Source organism: Nicotiana attenuata, unplaced genomic scaffold (genome assembly GCF_001879085.1).
Source record: "Nicotiana attenuata strain UT unplaced genomic scaffold, NIATTr2, whole genome shotgun sequence".
NCBI lineage: Eukaryota > Viridiplantae > Streptophyta > Magnoliopsida > Solanales > Solanaceae > Nicotiana > Nicotiana attenuata.
In genome coordinates, this window is record NW_017670377.1 from 703,638 (window position 1) to 724,258 (window position 20,621).

Below are 20,621 nucleotides of genomic sequence, written 5' to 3' on the forward strand. Positions count from 1 at the left end.
TTAATTCTATTAAAATAGATAAGGAAAGTAATTAAAGAAAAATAGAAATAATTTTAAATTGTTTCATAAGTGATTACGTAAAGGACTAATCCTTTTCAAATTTGGAGAATTCTTAAGTCGTCCAAGCAAAGATTTCGTAAGAAGGGGTACTAACCAAAACTTAAAAGAAAAGAAAAAGAGAGATTATTTTCTTGCTTTGGGAGAAAGGGACTATCTAAAGCCAAAATTCAGTGACTTGGCAGATGCTAATAGACACATAGTTGTACTGGTCAGCTTTGGCTTTGGGCTGGAGATTAACGATTGACTGAGCGTGCTTTGGCAGCTCGTGGTAGAATATTCTTGAATGGGTTCGTTCTATTATTACTTTCTATTCTTAAGGGAGTGATCGGAATTAAGCCACGTCTCTTTTACGAAAAAAGTTGAAACAGGACACTCATTACCATATTATAGATGTGGATCACTTTTCGAAGTCGACAAAGCATATATAAGAGCATATCTTATTTTAAAAAATAAAAAGAACTTAATAAGTTAATATGGTTATTGTTTGAAATTTCAATCCTCAATTAAAGCTCGACATAAAACTATGTTTTAATCACTCAAAATAGAAAAATACCATATTTTTATTGCCTTTTAATTGTCCTTTCTATTAATAATTTTAATCATATTATCTCTACATCTCACTATTATAGTAAAATTTTCTAATAAATTACAGTTAAACTTTTGTTCCCATTTAATGGTTTCTTGTTATTAATATCACAACCAAAGAAGCAAGAAAAAGATAAAGAAAAGAAGTAAAAATAGCAATTTCCACGTAATCAGCAAGCATTCCACGTGGCGTACACAACCGCATAATCTCAACCGTCCATGTTAATAAATACAATCCAACGGTCTTAAACATAAGAAAAAGCATGGCGGGAAGAAGGAAAAACGTGGGTAACCGAAAATGGTAGCAAGCTCACCTGCGCAAAGCACAAATCTACTGCCACGTAAGCTTCAACCAACCAATACCTTCCACGTGTCATAAAACAGTTAGTGAAACTTCTCCGTTATTACATCGAACAAGGAACAATTCTTTTTGTATATAAAAACCAAAATCTTTGTTCGGTTTGACGGTGAAGCTCAATCCAAAGAACTTCAGCGTCTAAAACAAAAAATGGAAACCTCTACCGGAGTTTTGCGCCGATTTCCTTCCGTCGCCGGCGCTGTTGCCGGAGTTAACAACAATCGTTTTCACCATAACTCTCCTAGTTCAAAACTGTCCATGTTAAGTTTTACAGAAATAAAGGGAAGTTTGAAATCGAAAAAGTTAATGGTTTCTGGGTTTAAAGATGAGGGTTATTTGGAGTATTATAATTCTTCTGGTAGAGGTAGTAGTAGGATTATTAGGTGTGGGAAAAAAGAGAAGAATAAAGAGAATGACGTGGCGTTGAAGAAGACGAAGAAGAAGATGAAATTGCTTAAGGGTTTGTCTAGGGATTTGTCTAATTTGAGTGAGATGGGATTTGGTTTTGGTTCTGATATTGGTTTGGTTGATCAAGTTCAAGGGAAGACTATTTTGGTAAGTTTTTAGTGATTTAATTTTCTGTATTTCTCAAATTTGAATTGTGTTGTTATTATCTTGTTTGTTTAAATTAAGTTAGTGCAATTATTCAATCTGTGTATAGTTATTATCTTGTTTGTTGTAATAAATCAGAAGTTAACTGATCTTGTGAGATGATCAACTTTTTGTTGGTGTTCAGGTTTGAGCAATATATATTAGTATACAAATATATAATTTTACTAAGTTCAAACCTAGTTTTGCACCTATGTTGTCTCTGGATCTACAAATCTAAAATCCTAGATTTAGCTTACTGATTTGGTACTTGACACCCAGCGAGCGGTAGAAGCCGGATTTTCACCAAGGGGATTCAAAAAATGAAAAAAAGTAAACATGCGAAGAAGCTAAGTGGATTCAATATCTAACATATATACATGAAAAAAAAAATTAACTTTATATATACAATGTATTTTTTGGCGCCTTCTGCCTACCTAGCTCTGCCCTTGTTGACACCCTTTTGATCTTCATAGTTTAATACTCCAAAATATAATTCTGCTCAATCAATTGCTCGAATCGACCAGTTTAGTTTCGTTGTATTAGGTTTAGACTAGTTAATGGGCACACAAAATTGCACGCACAAGTTAGATAGAAGTGCAAATACACAAGCGGATTCTCACTTCACTATGCTGTTAAAATTATGGGCTGAAATCTAATATTTGTTAAGATTTTAGTAGGTTTTTAAATATATATCTATACTCTGTGTCAAAAGTTATGGTTTCATGTGAAACTGTAGCCACAAGGCTACATCCGCCCCTGCAATTAGATGTGGTAGATGACTAACCACATATTAATATAATTTCTTTTATTTCTATTCTTGGTAGTAAATAAGTTAGAGCTATATGAATATTTCTCTTCCAGTTTGTTTATGTTGCCTTTCCTCTCTATTCAGGAGACTGCAGAGCTATTGCTAGGACAACTTCAACAGCTAAAGGCAGAGGAGAAGGCGTTGAAGAGGAAAAGAAAAGAAGAAAAAGCACTCATGAAGATGAAAGGAGCAAGTCAAGTACAAGGCATAATGAACCACGAAATGTCATCATCTTCAAGCTCTTCTTCTGAATCAAGTGAATCAAGTGATGATGAATGTCAAAATTTGGTTGACATGAAAAGCCTGAAAATAGAATCTCTTGCCCAAATAATTCCCGAGGCATGTGAACGTGCATTTGAGAATGCAACATCAACAATAGAGAATCATAGGATTGAGCCTCGGACTCAAAATCCGGAAGTAGATACATCAGTAGAGATCTCAAGCAAATCATCAACTTCCAATGAGGACTCAACAGAGAGGATGACGAGTCTAGTAGTTCCGGTCCCTACTATTTTAGAGCAAAATGAGGAACACTGCTTGGAAGCTAGTGACTGCTACATTGGCAATGTAGGCAGCAGCAGCCCTAATGCAGCTGTAGCTGCTACAACAACAACAGCGGGTACGAAGAAGATTGAAGTTTGTATGGGCGGTAAATGCAAGAGATCAGGCGCTGGGGCGATATTAGAGAAATTTCAGCAGATGGTTGGGATTGAAGCTGCAGTTTCAGGGTGCAAATGCATGGGAAAATGTAAAGTTGGTCCTAATGTCAGAGTTTCAGGGTGTAGCAGCAGCAGCAGCAGCAGCTCCGACGCGTTCCTAGCTGGTGATTCAGTCTCTGTTAGCTCTGCTCCAAGCAGTAATAATTCTTTGTGTATTGGGGTTGATTTAGAGGATGTGAGTTTGATTGCAGCCAATTTGCTTGGTAGATATCCAGAAGTAGGGCTAGCCAGTGCTGTGCCTTAAGATGTTCTTTTCTTTCATTAGTTTTTGACTGCATGTATTAGGTAGGATATGAAGTGATCTTTAGGATTAGCTATGGGTTTTGGATTGCTTTTTGATAATGTAAATATTATCATTATTTACTACGTTTGCTATATTCCTTTGTAAATAGTATATATTATTTACTGAGACTTTAGTGATTGTTATGTCATGCTATACTGTACTTAGGTCAATTCATTTTATATGGCACCTTTTTTGTGATCCGTTGTAGCAGCATTATTTACTTTTTAATTTTTTATATTCTTTTGGCACTATTATTTACTAGTAATTGATATGGCAAAAATCATTTTTCTTAATGTTTGTGTTCGATCAAACACTGTTGTCAATGACTAACTTACAGTTTTCGTGTTCAGTCGAAACATCTAAAATAAACCATACGGACTTATTTTTACCTGCTCGTTTTTAAAGTTTCACCATGTTTAATCATACAGAGAATTGATAACACCATCTCTTCCCATTGACTTAATTAAGCATATTTTAAGAATCGACTTGGCTAACAAAATAGGGGAAGGGAAAATAAAAGATCAAAAGCACATCTCCAGATTGGGATTAGGCGTAGTTATTGATTGATATTAAATCTACATTCTATATCCGAGATACTGAGACAGTAAGACAATAACATAGTTGACAAATTGAAAGGGTGTTAGAACTGTGCATGGATCGAATTGGATTTAGCACATTTCGGATTCGAATTTCGGTTCGGATTCTACAAAATGCAATCCCAATCCGATCCGAATTAATATCGGATCAGATCGGATAAATATTTCGGATTTCATATCGGGTTGTACGTATTATTAAGGCTATTGCTAATCTAATTAGCAAATACATCTGGCCAATTCCTGTGGTAGAATCCATTACATAAACAAAACACAATTTTCATAGCAAAATATAATTAACTGAAATTCCAAGTTCAACTTCCAACTTCTATGGCCATCCCACTCAATCGTGGCTCTCTTTCAAGTTCAGCAACATTGCATTTGACAAAAACGAGAGGATTAGTACTCTTAACTCTTAAGACAGCAACTAAATGATTAATTTCACACTTGCAATAAGGAAGAAAAAGGTTGAAAGGGATACTTCTTTTGTAAAAAGATGCATTTCAATAGCAATAGATAATTAGATATGCCCTACTGGACCTACCCGAATGTGGAATATATAAATATTCCTCTTAGCCACTGAAAAGATTAGCAAGGAGAACAAAGGGAGTCCCTTTAAACTAGTAAACAAAAAGAATGCTTTCCAGCAAGAAAATGTCAGGCATCGTTCCTGCATATTTCCATTGGGGGAGAACGAGAGAGAGCGAGAGAACGAGAGAGAGGAGTCAGTCTTACCGTTGTCCGGTCGCCGTCGATAATCGGAAGACAGAGAATAGAGGCGGAGGGAACAGACAGAGCAAGAGAGCAGCAGTCTCTCTTAAATGAACTCTGTTAGGCAGAGGCAGACTGAAACAACAACTACCCAATAAAATCGCACAAAGTGGGGTCTGGGGAGGATAATGTGTACGCAGACCTTACCCCTACCCCGATAGGGCAGAGAGGCTGTTTCCGATAGACCCTCGGCTCAGAAAGACGGAAATAAAATAAAATAAAATAACAAGAAAAGGCAATTCATTAGTAACTCCAGTAGAAACCGTAATAGTAACAGAAGCATAACAACCAAAAGATAAATGACATGCAATAACAGTAACCAGTATCTAAGGCCCGGGGCTAAGATTATATTTATACCAATCCGAATCCGATCCAGATATCCAAAATTTTAATAAACATAATCCGAAATCCGATCCAAATATCCGAAATCCGAAATTGAACGGATCGGTTCGGATTTCGGATATCCGATCCAAATGCACAGCCCTATCAGTTAGATAGCCCAAAAAGGAAACATAGTATATTACTACCCTCAGCTGTTTCGTTAACGGGCTCTACATCTATCAAACAAAATGAGAGAATGCTCCGTACTACTGCTAAACAAGTATTCACATACTAGTCGAATATACACACCCCCGATTTTCCTCTATTGTGTATACGTGACGGGGATTTAATATTTGTTCTTGATTGCTCATTGCTCACTGATGAAAATGTTTTTTCCTGGGCTCATGAGGTGGTGAGTTATTACACCGCTTTATGAAGGAGTCGAGGGTCTTCTGTTTTGAAGGGCTGCTGTAGGATTGATTAGTGGAAACTTCCAAGGACTTCTCGTGGCCATCAAGCATCTGCATATGCATTTGTAACTTTATTAGCTAGGGTGCTAGTTTTGTACCTCAAGTATTCAATACAGAATTAAGTAGAAGACCTGTCCGAGATTTTCCAGCTTGCTCTGAACAACATCCCTGTACAAAAGTGATAAGAATAGCCATTACACCAGAACTTCTACCTTTAGCATGTTCACTCTCAAATAAATTAGAAAGCTCTATTAGTAATAAGGGAACATACCAAATAATGTCATCAACAGTGTCATTTGCCAGCAGATAACACACATTGACAGAGGACACCTAGAAAGGAAGCACAGCCATTAAAGTTCTGACTCCTGAATATATTGATTTCTTAGAGAATTAACGCTACTGTAGTCTGCTAACTTAACATGCAGAGACACCCATCATTTAGTCGTTATTTAAACCAAAATTACTGGAATACAGACAGGAAATAGCGAAATACTGCAAACGAATCAGTGTCTTCCAACTTATACTCCTTTTATATTCCTATTTTTGGTTGCATTAAGTGCTAATGAATCGCCGAGGTTCTCCTGGAAACAGCCTCTCTACCCTTCCGGGTTAGGGGTAAGGTCTACGTACACTCTACCCTCCTCAAACCCCACTAGTGGGATTTTACTGGGTATGTTGTTGTTGTTGTTGTTGTTGTTGTTGTAAGTGCTAATGAATCACAGCAGCTTGCTACAACAGCCAATTAACCAAGCCATGTATACTAGCGGATTTGAAAATAATTCAGGAACGAAAAATATCTTCAAACAATTATCTAACATTATGTTGCTCACCTGGCCAATTCTGTGAGCTCGATCCTCGGCTTGAATAAGGTCACCTGGTGTCCATGATAATTCTGCAAATATCACTGTGCTTGCTGCTGTTAATGTTAACCCGACACCCCCAGCTTTGATGGATAGCTATAATACAACAGTTATAACAATATTATTTCCCATTTTGCATAACCTCACTTTTGCACTTTATTTATAGATCAACCACGAAACCAGTCATATGGTCAAATTACACAGTTTCTTTGACTAATTATAATAGATCCATGACATTACCACTGCAGCCTTAATTGTTTCTTTTTCCTGGAAATCTGTTACCAATGCTTGTCGTAATGCTGATGGAGTACTGCCATCAATCCTAATACAACCAACTTTCTTCTTCTGCAAAACAAAGGGGAACATTCAAATAGTCTACAATTCTCGAATTTCAACTAAAACATGCAAATCTTACAAGTAAATAGTTGTGTATCGACTCAATCATTGGTTGATGATGAGCAAATATCAGGAACTTGCAGTCTGCCTGCATGTTTGAAAAAACTACAGTTACTACACCAAAAAGAACAAGAAGAATATCGAAGCTTATATGAAGAAGCAAGAAGTTGGCATATTGGAGAAGACGTGCAACTGCTCTATAGACAAAACATAAATCATTGTGTCGGATAGAAGGACAGCCACTTTTTGCGTGACAGAGCACTCTTTGGTGTAAACAATGGAACTGATGCAAGGACCCTACGAGCATCACTTAACAACTTGAAACTCGCACTTGACTCGAAAATTAGTTTATATGAGAAGTTGTACATCAGACAAGTTTTAATTGACATGTGTTGTCATTGTTAGTAAGGTCTCAAACACCTAGACCTCAAGTTGCAACTTGGTTGTTTTGAGTAAACTCACATCGAGTTACAACAGCGCTTCCAATATCCTTATTTATCTGTAGGTTGTGTATCTGATACTGGAGTTTCCTTTCTTCTATCTAATGGAAAGGCAATATCTTTCTAATTTCCAAAGAAATTCAACGGCCAATATTTTCTGATTTTATCTTCCTTTTTGCTCTTCAACATGAGAATAGTGCTTCCTTTTCCTTTTGCACTCTTCTCCCTTACAGATGGTATTGTCTTTTAGTCCAATGTGATGAAAGAGGTAAAGAAAGAACATTCCAATAGAGCAGCAGGAGATAGGGGTGTGCATTCGAATCGGTTTATCGATAAATCGAATCGATTATTTGTTATCGAAATTGAAATCGAAAAAAATCGAAACCTTATTGAAACGATAACGATAAGCATATGTACAAATCGATAATCGATAAGTAATTATCGATAAGGGTCAAAATCGAATCGATAAATCGAATGCACACCCCTAAACTGTAGACACTTGTAAAATGAGTAATTACCTATTTGTGTAGATTAATATAACATACAGAATGTATATATATTCCGCTACTATTTTGAAAGCGGCTATACAATATAATTTTCCCTAATCTATACCCTTTCTTTTACCCTAAGTCCCTTACCCTATTATTTCCTCTATCACATTTAAGGAATGATCATATTTAAAGATCAAGGGAATGAAGTTCAAATTAATGGAAAACAGAATTAGACGTGATGATGTATTTTGTTTTATTTTTTTTTATACCGTTGGAGTGTTGGTGGCATTCATTTGATCCCTTACTTTAGTTTTGTTGCATGTGCTTGTTGACACAATTTTTATGTTATAAATGGTGTTCGTCTTATTTTAGCTACTTTTTGTCCATATTAGTTAGGCGCGTTTATAGCGATATACTTTCCGTGGAATCCCGCATATTTTCTTATTGGTGTAATCGATAACCGAATCGATAAGCCCCCAAAATCGAAAAAATCGAAATCTTATTGAAACGATAACGATAAGCATATGTACAAATCGATAATCGATAAGTAGTTATCGATAAGGGTCAAAATCGAATCGATAAATCGAATGCACACCCCTAGCTGGAGATGCTTTCACTTTGTATTCTGAATATCTAGGATGTAGAAGAAACCAAGGCCATACCTCAACCATGGTTCCTAGGTAATCCAAAACTGCTGGAATTTTGGCCTCAGCAGAGGCAGTGTAAATCTGCAGCCCAACAAGCAAAGTATAGGGTTTAGAACTTTGGTAAAAACAAAGCAGCCAAACCAAGTTTTTAGAAACAAAAAAAATCCAAAAAATGGCAGTGAGCAATGTAAGAAACCTAGAGCAAATTTGTAAGGTTTCATTATTACGCACCAGCAATTAAAGAAATAGGGCGCCCAGAGAAGTCTAAAGCAGCCCCAGAAGTATGGGCAGCATGCAGGTAAAAGATGTCTGAGATTAGGCACTGTTAACACAAGGTGACATAGCAATTTAAGACTAATGGAAGATTTCCAGGTTTATTCCAGTATCTCTGTAAATTATAGTAACATTTACCTTCTCCAAATAAAAGCTTCATGCACATTAATCTACCCTATTGGGCCAACAGCAATTCAGCTCATATTGTATTAATCGGTGGGTATTCCAGTTGATCAAATAAAACTTAGCCAACATGAACAATGCAAATGATACAGAATTTTTTTTCAAACAACAATACTTTCTATGTGCCATATACTATGAAGATCTTTGAGACTACAGACAATTCTTAGGTGGCTTTACCATTTTTTTCTTGGATGGCCTGTTCTAGCATTACCTTTTAGTAGTTGTCAACTTTTTATAGGACGATTGTGCATGGATTTGACAAGAAGGTCACAAAGACTCAGCTCCTATTACTCTAGGAGACTGAGGAAGCTCATTATGCTTTCTACATCAATCACATCGCTCATTTTACACAAAAACACTTAGGTGTGTGCCCCAAGCAGCACATCATGCCAGAACAGAATATTGTTGTAGTCCCCCAATTTGACTTGAGTTCTATCTGCAAATTTCTCTTATAAACTCCTAATTTATTTGTGGTCTACTTACCTCCAAAGAGGACAAGTTTTTCAATCGGCCTACACACAGGAGCACTATTCTGACAGCAGAAGTTTTCGGAGAAAAGGGATATATTGTGAGTCAAGTGCTCAAGGCGCAAGAGGCAAAGAGAAGCATATCATGCAGTTAAACCAGGATAAGATCAGTAAAATTTTCAAGAATCCTTGATATAGCACTCAACTCTCCAAACTGATTAAAATGAAATAAATAAGTAATCATGATCCAAATTTGCAGATGTACCTTAGTGATGAGGCTCTTCTCTGCAAACTTAAGAGATTTAGCCTCCTCCTCGGACTGAGCTGATTTATATTTCCCCTTAATGACCTCCAACTACAGGATGCAACATTAGATTAAGTAAAAATGCTTCCTCAAAGATCAAGGACTGTCAGGCATCATTATCAAAGAAAGTTCTTTACAATCTTTGAACCGGACTATCAAGCATCATATATTTCTCTAAATCCGTTCTTCAAATTCAAATTAGAAAAAGGAAGTTTCAAGAAATAATAATAATAAGTTTCCAGTAAGAAGTACCAGAAGAGACGTTAAGGTATTCATAGCTGAAAAGTCAAAAGGAGGTTAACTGGAATAAATAAAGGTCATTGAATGCATAAACTTAGATAATAAAAAACAGAAAAAACAGCATTTCTGGTCCAAAGTCCCCTTCAAGTTATTGGGTGGGAAGGGGCCAATAAAGTATAATCACAAAGGTATACAAGAATACCTCACGAAATAAACTATTAACATGTCTCATCTCCTTCTCCCCCAAGTCTAGGAAAACCTGTAACGAAGTGAGAGAGAATGAGATGAAGTCATGTGGCCAGAACCATCAAAATGTAAGTCCAAAGTTTATACCTGTTGCCTCCGCTTCTGAGGGAGCTCAGAAAGAACATCTTTTTTCAGTCGCCGAATCATCAGCGTTGCTTTCATTAGACTGTGCAGCTCTTCGTGATTACTTGCACCTTGATAAACTCCAAAGATGCCCTAGAATGTCAGCAAACCTGTTAGAGCACTTCTTTATTATTGTAAGATGTCAGAAAAGGCTTCTGATGCAGGGGAGTTTTGACTTACACCCTTGCAATAGCGGTTGCCATATTCATGCACATTCTTATATACATTAGGATACAAGGCCTCCAGCTGTCAAGCACACAGTTTTAGATCACAAACCCCCAATAAATAAATTTTTTCCCTTCTATTTGAAACTTGATAGTAGTTAAGAACTGTACACAGAGTACCAAATAAAAGACTTTTTTATCAATATATTGTATACCTGTTTGAATAGTTCAATTGGCCTTGATAAAGCAGGAGTTCCACTGAGCAATATCACATACTGAGCTTTCTGCAGTAGTCAAAATGTAAGTTCATCAGAACCACTCCTTTCCATTTATAGATTCGGTAAAAAATGTTGGAGCTAAGGTCCAATATATGGAACAAACAAGCGTTTCCATGACCCTACCACCCAGTCAATTCTGTTCCACTTAATCCCTCTTTCATGCTCATCAACTTGGATGGGAGTATTCAACCAATTTTCCACCAAGTTTTCAAAGAGTCATTTGTTCAGAGGCCAACTGATACTTTTGTTTCTTTTCTTTCTTGTTCATTTCGATATGTTTCATACTGCAGAAAGATTTAGACAAAAGAAGATTTGAAATTTCATCTAAACTTTGTCAACTTGATAACCATGAGTTGAACATCTCTGTTGTGAACTGTATCTTGAAATATATATTGCATACAGTTCAGGGTGGTGCACTGGACTAATTGATGTGTGCCTCTTTTCCATTTACTTTTTTTTTTTTTAGATGGATGAAGGTTACTGTAAAAAAGTATCAAGAGATGCCTCCATGTATCGAGCACAAGTAACTACAATGATATATATCCATCTTCTTTTTTCTTTTTTTGGAAAAAAGTAATACATCCATTACCATTGAGTAAGAACTCTATAGAACAAACCCACCCCTGAACACAGTGAGAATGCACAGAGACCTTTTCCTTATAAAAGAAAGGAAGCAGACCTGTAATAAGGGAAGTGAAGCACCGGTTCTTTTTGCTTGGGCATTTTTCAAGAAGTGTGATTCATCTGCAATAACAACCTGAATAAACATATCATCACGGATAACAGTCATTAAGTAGCATGAAAATGCCAACCATTAGGGGAAATCCAACACAAAGCACTTAATATAAACACAATAATCAAGAGGTTAGAGAAGTATCAACATCCAAAGACTGAAGATCTTAAGCCTCTATAACAAAAGGGTATCCAAGCAAATAAGAATGCAATAAAAACCAGATAACAAAAAAGGTCTTTTAACTTTTCAGTCATGTTATATCACTCACAATAATAGACAAACACATATACTGAGCCATGTCGAATACAACGTCAAGGTCCATCAAAAGATAAGTTACTAAGGATTCGTATTGTTCAGGTATTAGAGAATTGAATTACAGCAGATGTCAGATCCTGTAGATAATGTACTGGACTTACCTTAAAAGTTGATTCCATAAGTAGATCTTGAAGCTTAGGGACTATGTCGTACGATACTATGTTGAACACACCATCAAGGTGAACGGACTTCTTAGTGTTTGAAGGCACTATTTTAAATCCTGCCTTATTTGAACCACCCCATTGAGATAAAACCACCTGTGTAATAGAAAAATATTAATTATCTGGGAACTTGAAATGCGACTTGTTTGTAACATTACATTCCCCTCTAGTCGCACTTGCTCTTTAAGGTTCCATTGCACGTAAACATAGAAATGTTAATCAACTTACCTAGTAATTGAATAGCAATGAAAAGCTTCTCATAAGTTACCTCAAAGTAGGCAGTAACATAATTAGATTCTGCGATAATTTAAGGTGCAACATTAGAAAATTTTGAACCCGAGTTGAAAAGATGGCCCATTAGAAACTAGCCTTCTTACATCTATAACATTGTGGTAGACAAAGAAGATAGGGCACGACAAATATTTCTATTGTGGGGAACAATGATATTTGCAGTCCAATTTGTAGAATGAACTTAGAAGACTAGAAGGCAAGGCACCTATGGCCTTACAGAAATTTGCCAAGACAAAAGATTGCTCTTAATACCAAATGAAGAAAGCATTGATGAAGTCTGCAGTCCAGATCACTGACTACTGATTCACAGAGGAGATTGAACTGAAAGTAGGTGTCAAAAAAAGGGGAGAGCATGGCTATTGCTGGAAATGGAGAACCAAACATGGGGGTCTGACCCTGCGAGCCATTGTCTTCCACGTGGAAACCTTTGGCCACTGTTGTTGCCGCAGCGATAGAGATTCGTGAAATTTGGCCAGAGTAATTTGAAAGCTTTCTTTTATTTATTGTTGAGGGTATTTTATTCAATACCCATTAACAAGAAACTGCAGTAGAAATATTTACAAAGTAATTTGAAAGTTGAACCAAAAAGCTATGGAGCGAGGTAGAAAAAGCAAAGCCAGTTCACAGAATAGCTTTTATGATGAAAGTTTGAGAAATGACAGAACAATGTCGGATTTATTGATGAAGAGAACTAATTTGTGTATAACTTGATTTTAAGAAAAGTTTGAGAAATGAGGAACAATGTCGGATTTATTGATGAAGAGAACTAATTTGTGTATAACTTGATTTTAAGAATACAAAGAAATACTCAAATTATTAGGCGGAAATACAACAAATTAAACCATATTAATTAGGTTAACCAACATTAATTTTTCAGATTGGCACCTCGGGCCCATCCTTGGCTTTCACCAATAACCTTTATGGTTTTTTTTCATTTTCCAGTAATTAAAGCTTGCCGACCCCAATTTGATTGGGACTGAGTTATAGTTGTTGTCTAGTAAATACAACTTCTCTTTAAGTGATTAACCAATTTAATCATATATGAAGAAAGTTAAATTTTTAAGTACAAGCACAAGAAATACTAATTATCTAACATCTTTAATTATCCCAAAATCTAGTGTAATATAGTAAATATCTATAACACCAGACTAAATTAACTTTATTATAATATTTACACCTTATTTCCTTGTGTAACGTCCAAAAATGTGAAACTTCTACTTGAAGTGAAATTGAGGATTTAAGAGCTCGGGTGAATTCTTTCATGTAAAAACAAGGAGTGAACAGAGCTAAATTTGAAGTATAACCAACTCCACAAATTGAATTGTAAAATACAAATGCAGCAACCGACACGATACTATACATATTTGTGAAATCATCATATTTAGCTCTCAAGATATCGAACAATGCTAAAACATCAAGAAACTCAACCCGTCTACACAAACATTAATTTCATTCAACTGTTCCAAATTTCACAGCGCAATCATCAGCAACTTACTTCTCTATAAAAGAAAAATAGGAAAAAAGTTATCGAACCATACAAGTATTTCCGATGATGGAATATTCAGCCACTGTTGAATCATCTGCATTAAGCACCAAAAACAGTGAGCGCAAGGCAAAACTCCTGATAACATACAAAAATTACCATGACTTACAGAAGCCCAGTGAAGCCGTAACGAAGATGGAACAAGAACAAGAACTGGCCATGATTCGCGGATGCATGAAACCACAGCGATAGCCTGCAAATGTGAAAAGAAATAAAGCATGTATGATACATAGAGATAGGGCAACCAAAGATCCATGTCAAAGAAAATCCCGACCATAAAAAACTTGATTATAAGTATGTCACACATTTGGTCATATAATTATGCATATCAGTTACGGATTGAGGTGTGTAAAACACATGCTAACTGAAAATAAAAAACCATCTATGTCAAATATAGTTGAGAGAAACAAAAAATGATCACTTTTGACAAGGCATATTTAGGTAACCAATTGGCTATCAACTGTCAACACTGACTCTCAATCAGCTTAAGTTCATAGTTTGAAGGCAAAAAAAGATCTGACAAAGTGATTTTGGGTTGTAATACAAGAACAAGGTCAGACTAGACATTACACAACGGCAATAGATATTTTAAGACAGGGACAACATATTGAAACAGCGATAGATGGCGACGTTTTGGAGTCTCCTGGCAGAAGATATCTATACGTAAGAGTAAGACCTAGGTAACCATAATTTTGCAAAGCTCTTATTATTTGCTATTTCCTTTTTTCTCAGATAGAAGTAGAAATATTACCGAGAACAATGTATTACAAGCAACAGGAGGAAGATGACACTTCAATTGCACTACGAAAAAGTAAAAAGGTTTGTTTTCTACTTGGGCCTACAATGAGCTGAATTTCTCTAATGCTGAAAAGCCTTCCAATTTTTCTTCGCGATGTTATTTCATCGTGGCCCTATTTTAGGATTCTTGCGCCTACAATGTGCTGAAATTCACTAATACCAAATGCCTTTTAATTTTACTTCCAGATGAGGGTTTAAACGAGAAGCCAAGTGTTACTATTTAAAATTAAACAATCCACAGAATTATCTTATCATGTATAAATAAGTACTAATAGAAGGAAGGAGCAAAATAACAACATAATCATAACCCAAAGACAGGAGAACTAAAGCGGAAATGCAAATATAAATAGCAGCAGAGGAGCAGCAGTAGAAGAAGTACATGACTGTCGAAGCTTGCAGACGAGCCACAATTGTTGACTCAAATTTGAGTAAATTCTCGTCCTATTCACTATTTTTTCTTTAAAAGAGAATTTTTGTCCACAGTTCAACACGCACATATTTGATGCCATGACATTGTGCTTTTGAGCCTGAAGCTGAAACAGTCATTTCGCTAAAGCACACACGTGAATTTAACACAGCCTAACACGTGCGAGAACGGCTTACCATAGGTTGGCTCTGTTACTATGTAAAATGATATGAACATCCAAACCAATTTTTAAGGTAAGGTGGGGTCCATTAGAACCCTTTATATCATCCATGCCAGATAATTAATAACTCAACAAGCTATCAAGCTAGAACTTAGGGCCTAAAGTGAGACATCATAGGGAAAAAATACAATACCATAACCAGTAAAACGCTGTACCCTGAATGAATAACCACTAAATTTACTACTAACTTGATATTGCTGTTATATGAAAATATCAGCATGTAGCAGGTAAATGACTCTAAACCAACATTCAATTTGACATAGTTTTAGCCAAAACCTGAAGAGTCTTTCCAAGTCCCATCTCATCAGCCAATAGGATACGCCCTCCATGCTGTAATGCAAATCTGAACAGAAAAATGTTATACCTCCTTTTTTAGTCAAAGAACAAAGAACAGTGTGCCCTTCCTACAGATCAAATTGACTAATAAAGGAAAAGCTCAAAAACTTCAAAAGAATTGTATAACATACCTGACCCCTTCACGCTGAAAAGGCATCAGCTTTGATTCAATACTATTTGGAATGAATTCATAATGATCTGGTGAAAAGAGAAAAACTAAATAAGCATACAAAGCTAGACGAACTGCTCTTGTATACAAAATGAATGTTTTATTGATATATAAAAGCAGGTGCTACATAGATGAGGATAAGATGTCCTATCAAAATCTAGGAAATAGACAGAAAATATGCTAGCATGACCCTTCTAATACAAATTGTATAAGAGCTACCAAAGGTGTTTATGAAGGACTAAGACTATTCGACTCGTTGCATTCAGATTTTGGATTAGATATTCATATTCTTTCACACGGTACGAAAATGTGTGCTAAGCCATTTCTCACACTCGTAAGTCTTGTTAAATTTCACCTGTAAACCCAGAAATCAGTTTATATGTGTGGAAAGGTGTTGAGTTACATAATTGTCCAAAATTAATTGGGTAAGGGATCACAAAGGTGTATAAAGATCTTGACATACTCCACCCATTGCCTTAAGATTTTGGATTGGATGCTCAAATTCTTTCACAATACATACCATGAGAAATGATTGTCTAATAGGTATTGACGGCAATACATGGGCCTAAAATGACACAAGTACCAGCATAAAAGAATTCGTTCAAGGTGGCGTTGAACCAGCTGTTCAACTTGTACATTGTCTAATACTTGAATTTACTATCTACTCTGCACAGTAATCTCAAAGCAAGCACCTAATAGAAAATTGCAGTAAAAATCTAGCTCATTTCTGTTATTTCTTGATAATCTATTTCATGATAAGCATCGCCATGGAAATTCCACAGCAGTAGTCTAGCAGAGCAGCAGTGATAAATTTACCTCGAAGGTCAGGCATCGCAGAAGCAGCAGTAATGGCACGTTGTACCAGAGGATCTAGATTCTCCAACTTACATGTTAAAGATGAACCAACATTAGCTTAACTAAATGGAACCAAAGAAGATTCAAGATATTTAAGTACCGGATTCTATGAAAAAAAACATATGCACAAGGTCCACCAAAGCTAACTCCTAATTTTTATTGCATTCTCATCAGAAGTTGGGAAAGTGATTTGAGGAGAGCAAAAGAATTTTCAACTCCTCACCTCCAGATTGGAGCCTGAAATTTCACGAAGAACTTTTTCTGCTATGGACAACGATGACAAAGGAAACATCCATAACCTGCAACATATATATAGAGGGACTCACTGCATTTGAATTTCGAATTCAACCCTGGCAAACATGATTTAAGATACTTGGCCAACTGACAAACTAACGGTTGATAACACAACAGAGCCAAAAAAACAAAAGTGTTGAATTGTGTAACCATCTTAGCTAAAAGCTTTAGCTGTTAGAGAGAGTACACTTTTATTTACTTAATTAAATCTCCAACATGCCCCCTCACGTGTGGGCCTGATCTTTTTTCATGAGCACATGAAAAATCTTTTTGATTACGGCTGGCGGTGAGACTCGCACTCAAGACCTCTGCCTGCTCTAATAACATGTTGAATTGTATAACCATCTCAGCTAAAAGCTTAAGTGCTTAGAGAGGGTACACTTTTATCTACTTAATTATATCTCCAACAAAAAGAAAAAATGTGAGTGCTAAGGATGGTGCTATTCAAGAGATGGGAGAATAGTTCTTCCCCGGGAAAAATAAACATTTTTCCATTTTCCCTTTCTTTTGGTAACACAGAATACAAATATATTTGACATTCACACAATGGTTGTCTTCGGTCATGAGAGAAAAGGATAAAATGAAATGTCATTTGCTATCAGTTTGTCTACTTGGATGAAATCTAGTCGCAGAGAACAGGAGTGCTTTTTGTTACTTTTAGACTTTTAATTCCCATATCTCCTCTTTTTCGGGGTTTATTGGAAATGAGGATTGGTGTTGCCAACTACAATTAGCTTGGGACTGAGGTGGTGTAGTTGTGGGGAGGGGGGTATCGCGTAACAGCAGTTTCGTTGCCTGCTTCGACTATATTTGAAAGGAAAAGGAAATGGGTGGAGGGCGTCATAATAAAGAAAAGGACAAGAATACCTCTCTTTAGCACTCCAACTGGCTTTAGGGATTTTACGGCAAGCTTCAACAAGTATCTGGTAGAAGATAAGATCCACATTGTTTCAAAAAGCCAAAAAGGAAATCTTCAACAGAATGACATGATGCAAGTAGGCCAACAGCTACCTGGTCATATGAAAACTTTGCTGCAATATTTCCACTTGCATGAAGGAAAAATTTAACAGAGCGCTTTTCTTTTAGCTGTTTCACATGATTGCCATCATGAGGCCCACAATTTCCAGCAGAGCTTGTTCCTTTGTTTTGTCAAGGGTGTTTAATGGACAGGCATACAGGAGTCAGGAGTCGGGAATATCTGAAAATCAGATATAACCACCTTAAGATGGGAGATGCAAACACTCACCAGAGACCTTATCTTCCCCTGATGAAGACTTTATTGTAGGTGCAGCAGATGACGCTTCTTCCTGCAACAGAAAAAAGGCAGTAACGGGAGTACCCAATAAGCTATTAATTCAGTTACAACTACTACTACTACTCAGTTGCAAACAAGTTGAGTAGGCTATATGAATTCTCACTGATCATGTTTCCCTTATAAATTCATCTCAGGCCATCATACAAAATAAAAATAAAAATGAAAAGTATTAGAAATTCACTAGATTTCCTACTGGCATAAGAATCTCTAATAGAGCTAAAAGACTCCTAGAAAGTATAGGACCTAACAAAGATGTATCAAAATGATTAAAAAATATTCCCAACTAATTGGTATCACCTATATAAATATTTTTCTTCTATTGTGTCTTGTCTTGTTGTTGTTCTTTCTTGTTGCCATTACTTTTTTTCATCCTTTTTCCAGCCGAGGGTCTATTGGAAACAATCTCTCTGCCCTTCCGGGGTAGGGGTAAGGTTGCGTACATCTTACCCTCCCCAGACCACACTTGTGAGAAATCACTAGGTTTGTTGTTGTTGTATTGTGTCTTGTCTCTCGTTAAGTCTGCTGATTCTAATAAATTAGTTACTTATCGAAAAAGAAATACTAATAATTTAGTTGGCAAAATATACAAATAATGTCAAGAAAAATCACCAGAACACCAATGATATTGAGCAACCGTTTTAGCTAAAGGCTCACCAGCAATGCACATATACAGACAGTTAAATAACATGGACAGCACAGCTATATTCTCCAAAGATGCAAGAAAACACAAACTAAAACATGCAAATATCTGTAACCTAATGAGTCAAACATTCTATGTATGTATTCAACCTAAAACCTTAACACCATAGCTGGAGCAGACCAAAAACACATTGAAGGTCTCATTCTTTTCCTTGGTCAAGCAAAGCCTGTGCAAATATTTTGTTGAAAGGTGGCGGTGTTATAGCAACAATTATGCCCAAAATACTAAAACTATTGAAGATATAATTAAGTAAGAGGTGTGCCCTCTAGTATATAAACAACAACGACGACAAACTAAGTACAATCCCAGAAGTGGGTCTGGGGAGGGTAGATAGTAAAGCATTTCACAGTTTAATATGGTAATAGAGCTTCCAGAAGTCCCGAATTAAAGTTTCACAACCACCCTTCAAAAAAAAAGGTCTTTACATCTAGGCCCATCAAAAAGAATCAATTCTCATCTGTGCGTGTTTAAGACAACTAATTAAGTCAATAAAGTGGGAAGAGAACCATGAGGATCAGGTTCAAATCCAAGTGAAGGCAAAAGAAGCGCTAGGTAATATCTTCGCATCTTCTTAAGCCTTGATGGATAGAGTTGCCCGGCATACGTTAGTCGGAGGTAGCAGGTACCCCACGGAATAGTCGAGGTGCACCCAAACTAGTCTGGCCACCTCATAAAAAAAGGACCTAACTAATTAAATAAATAAGTTGTGTGTCTCTAACCACTTAAGCTTTTAGATGATGTGGTCATACAATTAAGCGCATATAATTGGTGGAGTAACCAAATCTTTTACAAATCCCTTTAATTTTAGGGCTGAAACAGTATGAAAGACAGGGAGATACCCCGAGCAAAGAATTTATTTAGTTGCTTTAATTCTAAAAATGAAATCAACTCGAACCGTATCACCAACAGAAATCACAAATATATTTTACAGGGTGCAGATAATATGCTTGAAGAAATGCTAGCAGAAATTAAAATCAAACAAAGGTGAACATTCCCAATTGGGTATGATAAAAAACGAAGTAGAAATGAAACTGACTAAACAGAAATCACAAATATATTTTACAGGGTGCAGATAATATGCTTGAAGAAATGCCTGGCAGAAATTAAAATCTAACAAATGTGAAAATTCCCAAATGGGTATTGATTAAAAACGAAGTAGAAATGAAACTGACTCTTTTATATGCAGCTGGAAATGCAGAAGGGAGTGTAGATTGCAGAGAAGCGGCACTAGTAGTAGCAGCAGAAGAAGATGCGTTGCGCTCAGCTATTTGTTTTAGGGCATCTCTTTCGAGATTGTCCAGTTCCTCTACGCTCAATTCCCAATCATCCAAATCCATGATTAATTGGCGTCTCCTTGTTGCTTGCTTGCTTTACTCAAATTTTGAATTCAAGAATTGCTGCCGGGTCTTTTCAAATTTTGGGGTTTTGCCGTAGAGATATTTGCTGCTTTTTGCAGAACAATTTGACAAAGATGGTCCCTTACCTTTGGGATAGGTTTAAAATAGTCCCTTACATATACTCTTGATCGGATTTGGTCCTTTAAATTTGCCAAAAGAAATCACTTTTAGTCTCCATCAAATATTTAGTTAGGGGCGTTTATAGTTCCGTTTTGGTCGATTTTTCACCAAAAAGAAATCAAACCAATTAAGTTGCTTTTTCAAATATCAAAACCAAACCAATTAAGTTTTATCGGTTTAGTTTTGTCGTTTTTATCGTTTTTTTAATTTTCAATTTTTTGTCGGTTTTTCTTGAATTATGAAGCATACACTATTAAGTACATATTTCGGCCATTA

At 36.2% G+C, this 20,621-nt stretch overlaps 2 protein-coding genes across 2 annotated transcripts; one reads left to right on the plus strand and one right to left on the minus strand.

The window, feature by feature from the left end:
- The first annotated feature begins 1,083 nt into the window (after positions 1-1,083).
- On the plus strand, positions 1,084-3,604 carry LOC109238601. The gene is made up of 2 exons (XM_019405091.1): positions 1,084-1,558; positions 2,487-3,604. The coding sequence occupies exons 1-2, from the start codon at positions 1,154-1,156 to the stop codon at positions 3,363-3,365; spliced, it is 1,284 nt and encodes a 427-aa protein (XP_019260636.1). The 5' UTR covers positions 1,084-1,153; the 3' UTR covers positions 3,366-3,604.
- Positions 3,605-5,084: 1,480 nt separating this feature from the next.
- On the minus strand, positions 5,085-20,240 carry LOC109238600 (SWI/SNF-related matrix-associated actin-dependent regulator of chromatin subfamily A-like protein 1). Its single transcript, XM_019405090.1, has 24 exons — positions 20,001-20,240; positions 18,060-18,120; positions 17,825-17,952; positions 17,681-17,736; positions 16,743-16,818; positions 16,481-16,547; positions 15,627-15,693; positions 15,436-15,502; positions 13,824-13,907; positions 13,710-13,751; positions 11,821-11,976; positions 11,351-11,428; positions 10,609-10,677; positions 10,410-10,475; positions 10,194-10,322; positions 10,063-10,119; positions 9,582-9,671; positions 8,409-8,474; positions 6,835-6,903; positions 6,660-6,764; positions 6,390-6,515; positions 5,831-5,889; positions 5,691-5,727; positions 5,085-5,610 (listed from the first exon to the last, which is right to left on the minus strand). Exons 1-24 carry the CDS (start codon positions 20,163-20,165, stop codon positions 5,464-5,466), a joined length of 2,067 nt encoding a protein of 688 aa, XP_019260635.1. The 5' UTR covers positions 20,166-20,240; the 3' UTR covers positions 5,085-5,463.
- Between the last annotated feature and the right edge of the window lie 381 nt (positions 20,241-20,621).

Excerpts from the sequence above, each read along its gene's own strand:
- LOC109238601 (XM_019405091.1), top strand. The coding sequence starts at position 1,154 with ATGGAAACCTCTACCGGAGTTTTGCGCCGATTTCCTTCCGTCGCCGGC. Across the intron at positions 1,559-2,486 it reads TTCAAGGGAAGACTATTTTG|GAGACTGCAGAGCTATTGCT; the intron begins GTAAGTTTTTAG and ends CTCTCTATTCAG.
- LOC109238600 (XM_019405090.1), bottom strand. The coding sequence starts at position 20,165 with ATGGATTTGGATGATTGGGAATTGAGCGTAGAGGAACTGGACAATCTC. Across the intron at positions 10,678-11,350 it reads CTTCACTTCCCTTATTACAG|AAAGCTCAGTATGTGATATT; the intron begins GTCTGCTTCCTT and ends TGACTACTGCAG. Across the intron at positions 6,765-6,834 it reads CGATACACAACTATTTACTT|AAGAAGAAAGTTGGTTGTAT; the intron begins GTAAGATTTGCA and ends TTTGTTTTGCAG.